General features: G+C 45.2%; 1 protein-coding gene across 4 annotated transcripts; it reads left to right on the forward strand.

Moving 5' to 3' along the window:
* Positions 1-29: 29 nt before the first annotated feature.
* zbtb18 (zinc finger and BTB domain containing 18) lies at positions 30-8,125 on the forward strand. Of its 4 annotated transcripts, XM_017690546.2 has the most exons (3): positions 30-323; positions 2,197-2,257; positions 4,233-8,115. In XM_017690546.2, the coding sequence occupies exons 2-3, from the start codon at positions 2,245-2,247 to the stop codon at positions 5,864-5,866; spliced, it is 1,647 nt and encodes a 548-aa protein (XP_017546035.1). In that variant the 5' UTR covers positions 30-323; positions 2,197-2,244; the 3' UTR covers positions 5,867-8,115. The 4 variants fall into 4 exon arrangements, with proteins under 4 accessions (XP_017546035.1, XP_017546040.1, XP_017546037.1 ...); XM_017690551.2 differs by lacking the exon at positions 2,197-2,257; XM_017690548.2 differs by lacking the exon at positions 30-323 and having other exon boundaries at positions 1,570-2,257; positions 4,233-8,125.
* The last annotated feature ends 3,569 nt before the right edge of the window (positions 8,126-11,694 follow it).

An 11,694-nucleotide genomic window follows, 5' to 3' on the forward strand; every position in this document is an offset into this window, starting at 1 on the left:
CTCTCCCCCTCAGCGGCTGCTTCCAATTTGCCTCCGCCGCCCTTAGCGCCTCTTCCATTGGCTTTCGCGCTGCCACTCAACCGCTTCCTCTTCGCTGGAGAGTTGAGTAGCAACAGCTCGGAAACATCTGGCTGCCGCCGCAGCTCTTCTCTCTCTCTCTCTCGCTCCCTCTCTCTCTCTCTCTCTCCCTCTCCGCCGCTGCGTCTCTCTGCCACGGCGGGCTGTTATGGAGAGCCGTTGAAAGTCAACGCAGTTTGTTTGTTTTTTTTGTTTTCGAGAAGATTTGACCGAGGAAGCGGGGAAGGAGCTGGACCTCGTTGTCTGTAAGTGGGCTTTAATGCGAGGTGCTCTTTAAGGAGATGTTTAGGGGGCTGAGCTGAGCTGAGCTGGGGCTGGATCGGTGTGGTGGGAAAAGTAACGAGCCGTTTTGTTTTGTTTTTTTCTTTTTAACGGCTGTTGACTTCACACGTAACTACAACACTTGCTCGAGACCGACCGTTGCGTCGCGCGACTGACCGTTGAAACGGGGCCTGCTGCTACAGAAATGAAACCCTGCAGGTAGATCGGTGACTTTTTTTGTTAGCCACTAGCTAGCTTTCCTCTGCGCGGGGTCAGCAGCAGAAACAAACACAGACGCTCGGCACTGCTGTGCTGGGCTGTGTTGCTCCACACCGCTGAAGGCTGTGTAGGAGTGAAGAGCCCAGCCGCCGTTTCTCGCCTATAAGTACATAAGCGACTCTCGGGCTGCTCTAACCACACAGTTCTGAATTTTCGCTGCTTCAGGGTACTTACTGCTGCTGAATTGTGTCTTTTTAACTTCAGGGAGAAGTAAAAGTAGCTAGGTTAACTTAGCACTGGTCGTAGCTTCGGCTTCGTGGGGCACAAGCTTGATGTGTACACAAGTTTCACTTGGGCAGGCTGTTGAAGTGTGAATGAGGCAGCTGTGGGGTGTTTCGTGGCTCTTGGGTTACACTCGCCAGCTGTATTGGGGAAAAATGCTCTTCCTGTTTTACTATCATTGATAATGTACTTTATTAGAGTGCAGTAGGCTTTTTCAGTTCTGAAATTGGTGAGTTTGCGTCTGAAGTTGATATTTATGCTCCTAATTCGTTTCCTCTAGACTGGACAGATGCTATAACTAGCTACTGATTATTTTTAACGGCCAGCAAACGAGGTTAGTGTCAAACAGTGTCAAGAAATGTGTGAAATGTGGAAGCTTGCAGTCTAACGCTACGCCAAAAGATGTTTCTAATTTGTAGCTGAGCGTTTTCTTCTCACTTTGAGTAGTATGATAGTAGAGAAAGACCGTTTTGCTTGTATGGTTTGAGGAAGGATATAGTAGACATAGGTGAAACTAATAACAAAGAAATAACCAGGGCTAAGTCTTAAGTAGTACCATTTAAGGAACAAAGTGTTTTTTGTTTAAGCCCTACTCGTGATGTCTATAGGATTGTCCCCATTGTCCATTATTTTAGTCCCCCCCCCCCCCTTCAGTGGTCCAAAGGGTTAGTAAAATGAATGACAGTAATGGTGTGGCCAGTGAACCATAAAGAAGTCGAAAACAATATCAGCTGCGTGGATCTGTCAGTTGCAAATGCGCTGTGCTGGCCTTTGTTTATGGTTACTGGAAGGAGAGCAGCTAGAGAGAAAGAGAGGAAAAAAACTTGAGGGTATTTAAATTCTCTGTGCAGGAAACTAGGTTAGAAAAAAGTGTCGGCTTTCACACAGACCTATTTTCTAAAGTTCTCCTTTGCTGGGAGATTACAAGTAAAGAAGGGGGGGGCAGAGTTGGCCAGGTTTCTACAGAATCACCTCTCAACAGTTCCTTACTACCCCCCTTTTTTTTTAAAGCGAGAGAAAGAGAAACAAAGTTGTATAAAGGAGAGGCTGGTGGCAAGAGTGTAGAGGAGTAGCATATGGCACTAAAAGGAGCACAGCTGGAGGTAGCATTTCCATCTGAACATGATGTCAGAGCAGCTGACAGGCTGCCATCCCCCAGTCTTTTCTTCTACCGCACAGACTGGGAGTTAGTGTGTGTGCGGATCTGTGTGCAGGAGGAGGCATCGCATTCCCCTCCAACATCTCCTCCACTTTGCATCTGTCCCTCGCAGTTTGATTTTTTTTTTTCCTTTCCTCCCTCTCTCTCTGTCTCTGTCTTGCTCTTCCTCCTACTACTCCTTCATTGATTCTGCAAAGGGAACTACAGCAGCAGACGCTACCACAACAGTGGACTTAATCAAGTTGATGCGTACCGCAGGTACTATACTCTTTGAGGGGGGGGGGGGGGGTGTTCGGGCAACAGCCATGTGCTCTGAATAGGGAGCCTTTTAGGCTTTAGTTAAGTCCTTTTTTCACTTTTGTGGCTGTTATCAATTGAGAGGAGTGGAACGTGAAGCCGGGGTAGCGTAACCGGGTTGAGGACGAGTGACACTTCTTGTTGTGAGTACGAGGTTACCAGGCGAGCTTTTCATTAAGCTGTTTGTTTGTTGGTTTTGGTTTCACTCGCTTTGCTGGGAATGGTGAACAGTAGCCAAGCTGTAACAGTTGTGCCATTGTTTGCGCTGATTTCTGTGGAATTTAGTGGACGAAAAAACTTTTTTTTAGTACTTGTTTTTAAAATAGGGAATATTTTCCATTTGGTTAAATTCTCACCTGTGATACAGTGCTCTGTGTCAAAATGCATTTTAAAAAGTAAAAAAAAAAAATCATTTGCTTGGATAAGTTGTGAAATGACTAAATTGTCCCTTGGTGAGTTTAACTCTTTTTTTTCTGTTGGTAGTGACTAATTTAGAACTTGCAGATTTGAGCTGCCTGAATTGGCTAGACAGCTGTAATCGCACTCCTCCTAGTCTTAATCTCTTTATCTGGGCAGCAGCTGCCATATGGCCTCAGTCAGCTGGATCAGATGTTCATAAGCCTCCTTCTCTGTCCCTCTCTGTCCTCCGAGCCTCCTAATTTGATCGCTGCTACCTTGCGACGTTCCTGCAATCTTTATTTTTAGCCATCTTAAGGATTAGGATTGATGTAGACTACAGGGCACTTAAAGTGATTGTATTGTAAATCTGCTGTGGGCTGCCTCTTTGGGGAGGATGTTCCATTTCTCGAAAGATTTGGGGAGGGGAGAGAAAAGAAGGAGGGGTTGGCTAGGGGTTGGTTGTCCCACGTCTGCCCCCTCCCCGTAAGCCCCTCATTAACGAAGGTCTGAGCACTGTTTAAGGGGGGGTTTGGCTTGGTATCCCAATCAGATTTAAATGAAGATTCAAATGAGTTCATTTAAGTGCGCTGGTTGAACATGGTGCCCATGCATTTTTTGAGACGGGAGCTGTCTCCACGGGTAACAGGTGTGATTTAACATTTTTCTTTATATTCTTCTTTGAATTACTTGCTATTTTTAATTAGTTGTAGCATCATTATGCTGATCTTTCACAGGTTTTTGAGTTAAACTGTGTGGCTTTGCGGCTGGTCGTCTTCTGTTTTTCTCAAAGTTGCGCTGATGTTCTGCTACCTTGCTTGTCATAACCTTAAAGATCACGGTACTTAGGATTCTTAGGAGTGCCGCTGCAGTGTGACTGTGCTGTTGAGCTGTTTGTGTACCTGTAAGCCTGTTACCTAAACGCACCGTCCTGGCCAAAGTGGGTTATTAAAAATAACTGCTCCAGGAGCACAAAGAGGGAAGTGACTTGCGTGCAGGCATCTGTGGCATTGGGACTTCAGCTTTTATCAGCACGCCATCAAGCCCAGCACATCAGCATAGATCTTGAATTAATTTTCTTTTTTCTTTTTTTTATTTGTTGAGACAGTTTTTCAGCTTAATCCATTTAAAGTTGTACTTGAAGGTAAAATATGTAAAGCCTAACTAATGAAACTAAATATGAAGCACACACAGCTGGATACACTTAGCAGACAGAGGATTGCAAAGAAAATTCGGGGTAGCAGATATTGTGACTTTATTTGTTTGAACTTGAATCTTTGTAATCCTTTTATGTCGGCTCTGTGGTGAACATTTTTTTAGTGTTCCCACAGGGATGGAGGGAGGGAGGGAGGGGAGGGAGAGAGAATTAGTGTGTGAGAGCCAGTGAGTGTGTGTCTGTGTGCATTGGGGGAGAGAGTGAGCGAGCGGGAGAGAGAGAGAGCAGGACTGAACTGGTGGGAAAAGAGAAGTTCCATACAGGGCTGCAAACAAAACAATTGTTGTTCTGCCGGGCCTCTCTAACATCTGCGGTCTGTTTCAGGTTATGAAGACAACATGGAGTTTCCAGACCACAGCAGACATTTGCTACAGTGTCTGAGCGAGCAGAGGCATCAGGGATTCCTTTGTGACTCCACTGTTCTGGTTGGCGATGCCCAGTTCCGAGCCCATCGTGCGGTGCTGGCTTCATGCAGCATGTACTTCCATCTCTTTTACAAGGACCAGCTGGACAAAAGGGACATTGTTCATCTGAACAGTGACATTGTCACTGCCCCGGCCTTCGCTCTTCTGCTCGAGTTCATGTATGAGGGGAAGCTCCAGTTCAAATCTCTGCCCGTGGAGGATGTGCTGGCTGCCGCCAGCTACCTCCATATGTATGACATCGTCAAGGTGTGCAAGAAGAAGCTGAAGCAGAAGGCCACGGCTGAGGCTGACAGCACCAAGCGAGAGGAGGATGCGTCCAGCTGCTCGGACAAGGTGGAGAGCTTTTCGGAGGGCGGCAGCACAGGCCGGCCGGCCACTGCTGACCTGCTGCACAGTGATGATGAGGAACTGGAGGGCAAGAGGGACTGCCTGCAAGAGCCGGGCAGCATGTGGATGCGCCTGGCGTCTGAGCGCACTGCTTCTCCGGCCACCAGCCCCAGGGAGGCGGAGCCACGTGGACCCGATGCCGGCAAGTCCCCCGCCGGCAGCCCCAGCAGCTCCACGGGCTCTCTGTCCCGCCGCTCCGTGCCCTCCCGCAGGGTGTCGGCTGACGCTGACTGCGTGCTGGACCTGTCGGTGAAGTCGGGCCTGAGTGGCCCCCCTGGGGATGCCGTGGCTGGCGGGAACCCTTACTTCTGTGGCCCGGTGACCCCAGACAGCCTGCAGAGCACCCTGGTGCAAGTGAAGGTGGAGAAGGATGTAGGCTCGGATGATGATGAGTTGGCGAGCGGCGATTACGAGATGGAGCACAGCGGCCTGAAGGAACCCGCCAGCACCAACGGTACCCACAGCGTTCACACGGTCCAGCAGCGGCGGCTGGGGCTGGAGGCGCACCTCTCGGCCCTGCGCGAAGCCTCTCTGGCCGGCGAGCTGGAGCGGGACAGCAAGTCAGCTGAGGACGACAGTGAGGCGTTGGGCGGCGAAGGCGACCGCGGGCAGGAAGCGGCAAGTGTGGAGAGCTCGCTGCTGCCCTACGTGTCCAGCATGTTGGGTGCACCACACGCTCAGATCTTCATGTGTCCCTTATGCAACAAAGTCTTCCCCAGCCCACACATCCTGCAGATCCACCTCAGCACGCACTTCCGCGAGCAGGAGGGTGTGCGCTCCAAGCCGGCGGGCGACGTCAACGTGCCCACCTGCAGCATCTGCGGCAAGACCTTCTCCTGCATGTACACGCTGAAGCGGCATGAGCGGACCCACTCGGGCGAGAAGCCCTACACGTGCACCACGTGCGGTAAGAGCTTCCAGTACTCACACAACCTGAGCCGGCATGCCGTGGTGCACACGCGTGAGAAGCCACACGCCTGCAAGTGGTGTGAGCGACGCTTCACGCAGTCGGGGGACCTTTACCGGCACATCCGGAAGTTCCACTGCGAACTGGTCAACTCTCTCTCTGTCAAGAGTGAGACGCTGAACCTGCCCACTGTCAGAGACTGGGCGCTGGAGGATAGTTCTCAAGAACTGTGGAAATGAAAGCTAAAATGACAACCCTTTTCAAACTGCTTTTTAAGTTAAGAAAGAGAGGGAGAGAAAAAGAGAAAGAGAGCGACATTGTAGGGCAGAGAGGTAAGGAAAGAGGTGGATAGGTAGATGGTGGGGAAGGTCTGCATCAGTCATGTTTCTTCTATGTACATTGCTTATCTTGTTAAATTGCACTTTACTAGCACATGAAAAAAAATGTTACTACTGATTTTTATTTTCTGGTTTATTTAGTCGTGGGTTTTTTTTATTCGTTTTTTTTTTTCTTTACGTTTTTATAAAACATGGGTGCTGGCTATGGCTGTCGCCTCTGACACAAAATGTGTGAATCTGAATTTAACAGTGTATATACATACACTTCTATACACTCCTGGATTTCATTGAACATCCATGCCATAAAAAAAAACCATATGAAGATTTCAGGTAATACACTGAGGAAGTTCAAAACTGATACACTAAACGGGTACTACGATCCTATATTTACCTGTACACATAAGGCTCATTTATGAGTATGTGTATATATCGTGCACTACTATACCTTTATTTTGCAAATATCATACCTGGTGTGTGAGTGTGGCCGCACACAGACACGGCGTGTTAACAAGTTAGTCCTTTGAATCCTGCGAGGATGTTTGCTCAAAAAGCTCCAAGCTTGTGTTATTTAGGCTCTTGTACATTTATTTTTTGACTTGTGATGGGAAACTTGACTGATAGAAGACAAAACAGGCACTCATGCAATGTACAGCCTCCTTTTTCATATCAATTTACACATTTTTGTATTGTTTGATGATGGAACTGATGATTCTTTCATCTTAAATTTAGTTGCAGACGCTCAACACTTGTTTTCTACTGAGATTGGGTTTACGTTTGGTGCATTTCTAGACATTTCTGTAGTTTTTGTTTGTGTTTTTTTGGTTTTTTTTTTTTTTTTTTTTTTTTTTTTTTTTTTTTTTTGAAATGGGATCTGTTTTTTGCATGACGTCCAACATGTATATTTAAGAAGATGTGAATTGCTGTATTACTGTACACTGTAATTGACCGATTCATTACAGTCAGGGCACCTGTCTGTTTAAAAAAAATATATATATATACTTTAATATTACAGCTGTAGAAATTGCATGAATTTTATTTAACTTACTCTTATTTTTGTTGTTGTTTTGCATTGGAGAGTGTATTTTTAATTAACTCATTTGATTCCTCAGTAGTTTTTTTTGTTTGTTTTTCTCCTCTCACTAGAGAGTCCATGGTGACTCCTATTAAGACGTTCTGCTGGGCTGTGAAGATGGCGTAAATGCACTGATGTTAGGTTGCAGTGTGTCTGTGCCCAAGGGATCTAGCGGCAGGCTCGTAGTAGAACGCAGGAGTTTGATATGGGGCAGGGTGTCAGCAGAGGCTTTAACCTCTCTGCACATCCTTCCAAAGCTAGTGTAGTTCCTGCTTAGCACCTCCTCACACGCTGCTGGTCTCCAACTGCTGTCTCAGTATCCTGTTTACTCGCATCTAGCATTTGAAAAGTGTCAGCTTTTTTTTGTTTGTAATTTATTTATTTATCTGCTCAATTGGCACTTGCTTCGAATTCTGTGGCCATGAAGATTCAGTTTGCTGTGATAACGTGTCGGCTCCTGTAAAGATGGGCTCATCAGATCTACTGTGTGTGGCAGAAGCTGAAGAGTTGGTAAACAGCATAAAGCTCCAATCTGTGTGTGTCTGTGTGTGTGTGTGTGCGTGTGTGTGTGTGTGTGTGCGTGTGCGTGCGTGCGTGTGAATATGTTTTTGTACTCGAAGCATAATCCTTCCTCTTTGACAGGAGAAAATGTTTGGCATGTGTGGTTGCACCTTTAAAAGCTTAACAAAATTAGATTAATGCTGAAAAGATGCCTTTATAATTTTAACTCTTAATTAATTGACATTATTACTTTAATACACGATCTATAAATTCTAGGATTATTGAAAAATAAAATGGTTACAGTGCTGTAGAAAGACTTTTTTGTTCCAACATTGTGTATGTGATTTGAAAATGCAGATTTCGTTTAATTCTTTTAAAATCTTTGCTTTGTATAAATTAACATCCAGTTTTCATATTTTTTTTAACGAAGGTGAAAAAAGTTGAAGAAAAAGCTCACCTAGTCATTTTTGTCAGATTATTTAGAAAAAGGCAAAAACAGAAAAAAAAACAAACACAAATGAAAACCTAAATTTGGAAAAGCGCTGTTGTCATGGAGCTGAGCGCAGTGCTGAAGCGCTGGGCCTACTGCAGAGTGAGGAGGCATCGGAGCTCCAAACTGACGGTGGGCAGGAGGGAGGTGGGGAGGGGAGGAGAAAAGAGGAGGGAGGGAGGGAGGGAGGGAGGGCTCGCGTGCCTCTCTGGTCCTCAGGGGCTTGAGCTTCCCCAGCATAGACTTGGTGCAACAGCTAGTGAAAAGGGTTGAGCTTTCCAACAGCGCACGCTCCTCGTGGCGTTTTTGCACAGTGGTACTTTTACCTTTTGCACTCTAAAATGTGAAAGAAAAAAAATATCAACTGTGGGGTTTTGTTTTTCTGAGACATTTTTTCTTTCTTTTTTGTTTGTTTTTTTTGTTGTTTGTTTTTATTTGCTGGCTTCTACTATTGTACTTGACCGCCTTAAACTACTGTTAACAGCCTATCGATGCTCAGAGGGGGAGAACTGGAACTGGCGAGTTTACTGGATGTATTTTATTTCACTTCTGTTCAATAGCAATGAAGCTGTGAAATGACGTATGAAGCATGTCCATAAAATAGACAAACCTTTAGTTTACTTGAAACTTGGAAACGCCCAGCGTGAAGAAGAACAACGACAAAATATAGTGCGTAGGAGACGAGAGAGAATAGAGCGAACGATATCTATCTGTTGAGAGAAAAAAAAAAAGAAGAAAAAGGACAATCGCTTTTTGAAAAAGAAGCAGATTGACTTCACATGTATTTGCTTCCCTTTTGAGATTTTTTGGTATGTTGACATTGTTCTTTTTATGGATTTAGGCATTTAGCTTTGACAATCATAGTATGTTTCATTTTCTCAAGGGAAGTAAATTATGAGGCTGTTTAGTTTTGTACTTTTTGGTGTGCTGTTGGTGAAATTTTTAAATTGTGTGCAAACTGCAATAAATTATAAGTACCTTCATTCCTGAGAAGTGCCATTTTTCTCTCTTTCTCTCCCTCTCTTTCTCAGTGCTGATGAACTTTGGAACTGCTGGAGATAGTCACGATTTATAGGCTGTCGAGGCAGAGTGGTTTTTCTTTCTTTTTTTTTGCCTTCAGTTGAATAATCTTATTTACTGTAGATTTTGCGTGGGTGGGAACATGTTTTCCAGTGCGTGAGGTCTGTGGATTGGGTACTGTCCGGATGTGTGCGAGTGTGTGTGCGTGTGTGTGCATGGCCTGTGTGTATTTGCTGCTTTAATATCAGGATGGTGTTTCAGCAAAGCCGTGGGTTGGACCTGGGAAAATGTTCAGCAGCTTGATGAAGACTAACCCCTCCCCCTACCCCCTCATAGGTGCACACATGCATACACACATACATATGTGCTCAGAGTGTGCTGCCAAGGCTCCTGAAGTACATTTTTCCTGCAAAATAAATCAGGTTTATCTATTGTCTGGCTGCTCGATAAACCTGGCCTTGCAGATGCTCAAAAGACTGACCACTTTTTAAGTCAGCGAGCGTTACTCAACAGGCTTCGGCCACAGATGGCCCTGTGCTGTAAGCCCCCCACCTCCCCCACGCACCCAGACGCCCCACCACCTCCTTCCAGTCAGATGAATATTATCCTCAGTTTTTTAAACGCTTTGCCTTCAGTCCCCTTCCCGGCAGAGTTTGTTTGTGCTGCCACTGTTACTTCACATGATTCCCTTAATTACACTTTCAAACAATACAGCATTGAAATATGCATGTTATTTTAAGATAACAAGGTTTAATAAGTGGCTTTGTTTACTTATTAGATCAGCTTTTTTATTGAATGTGATGGGCATTTTGCAGGAAATAAAAAACACAGGTTGACCAAGAGGACCATCATTTAGTGGTCATTTACCCCATTTATTTCCAGTTATTTTCCATAAGTGCAGTTTGGAAAGAACTGATTGTATCACCTTCTATTTTCCCATCCAATGCTGCGTTAATTTTCAAAGTCAAAATGATACATGCCCTCAAAATAATGCGCATTTTCAGAAAAAATTCTGCCAAAAGTAAATAAATAAACACCATTGTGTCCTGGTAATTTGGCAAGCTTGTCAAAAAAAACGTTGAATTTAAATGTTTGAATGCGAATCCTTAACATCTGGTAAGAGGGGACAGTTTACGTGCAGTTGGGACATCTTGTCTCTTTCTCTTCACACTCTCGCTCTGTCTTTCTCTCGCGCTCTCTCTCTTGCGCGCTATGAATTTAGGTCATTAATTTGTATCTGTCCTTTGTTTACTCAAGGAGCGGGGACAAAAGGGCAGCTGCAGAAACATTTGGCTGTGCCGAAGGGTAGTGGGCTCAACATGTTAAGTGTGGGACCAGCTTGGGCCTGGAGTTTGCGGGAGTTGCGTGCCAGGCTGCTGCACATGGTCACGGCAGGCCGTTACACCAAGGTATGACTGACTCTGCTGACACAAATAACCGAAGAACGCTGTAGCTCTTTCTTTCCTTCTTTCTTTCGCTTATCTGCTTAGAAGTTCTACAGCATTTATAGAGATGTGAAGAGGGTATATAAAAATGTATATGTGCTGGCTTTAGTGTGTGAGAGCTGATGACACTATATAATTGTATATAATGAAATGTGAAAGAGTTAGTGCGCTGAAGTGAGTTGCAAGAAGGAGAAAGGCCAGCGGTTAAAGCTGAAAAGAAATTGAAGGCACGGAAAGGATTGTTAAGTCCAGAGCGAAAGAGAGAGAGAGTGGAAAAGAAAGTACAAGGGCAGAGAAAAAGGTATGGAAGACGTTCTCTTTTCTTTGGAGAGTCTGTTGGGTTTAAAAGGCAGCCATTGTGGAGTGCCCAGCGCGCACAGCCAGAAGGCAAAGCAACAAGCGGCCTGCCGTGGCCTCCCAGACAATGCAGTGGTGCTGCTGGCTGTGGGGGGGGGCGAGACGGGAGCATGGGAGGGAATTTTTTTTTTCTTTTTTCAAATGAGGAGGGGCACACCATCCAGCTTGCGTCCTCTAACAAAAGAAGATGCAATCTCCAACTCTAATGTCTGTGTGTGGTGGTGGTGGGGGGTGTCTGAGAGAGGTGCAGGCCAAGGTCCCCCCGCCCCCTTCATCTCTGTCTCACGCAGAAGTGCTCAGAAAGTGCGTGGAGCTCTCAGGAGCTGAGATAAAACACTACTGCTTTTCAGTGAGAGAAATAAAGTTAAATACTCGAGCAAAATCACTTCACAAACAACACTGCATTAAAATTATTACGTACTCAGGATATGTGCTTTACTATGGAGCCCTCCTGGTAACACCCCATATAAATAAAAATAATGTGTGGCCACACCGTATTAACATGTGCGAACGAGATCCTAATGTGTGCCCGTGTGCCCGACTTAGTAAGGCATGAGAACAAGATTGTGCTTTATTAAGCTGTGGTCAAGGCTTAGTTATCTTGTTCCCATGCCTTACTTTTCAAACTTTTGGTGGTGTTTTGGTAACACTTTAGTGTTCATAAGACTACATGTGTCCTACTTAAGCTCCTCATGAGAGCTGACATAAACTATTTAAACATAGAGGCTGTATGCAGTAGGCATCATCTGTCAAAAAGGCTAGTTTTGTCACTTTCTTAATGTCAAGTTGATATAGCACATCAGGTGTCTTTTTTTCTTAAGTGAAATAACACAAAATCTTTATG

The sequence above is a fragment of the Pygocentrus nattereri genome, chromosome 5 (assembly GCF_015220715.1).
Source record: "Pygocentrus nattereri isolate fPygNat1 chromosome 5, fPygNat1.pri, whole genome shotgun sequence".
Taxonomy (NCBI): Eukaryota; Metazoa; Chordata; class Actinopteri; order Characiformes; family Serrasalmidae; genus Pygocentrus; species Pygocentrus nattereri.

Bases quoted from the DNA above. Each gene is read 5' to 3' on its own strand.
- zbtb18 (XM_017690544.2), top strand. From the start codon at position 3,293: ATGGTGCCCATGCATTTTTTGAGACGGGAGCTGTCTCCACGGGTAACA. The intron at 3,342-4,232 runs GTGTGATTTAAC...GGTCTGTTTCAG, and splicing joins GCTGTCTCCACGGGTAACAG to GTTATGAAGACAACATGGAG.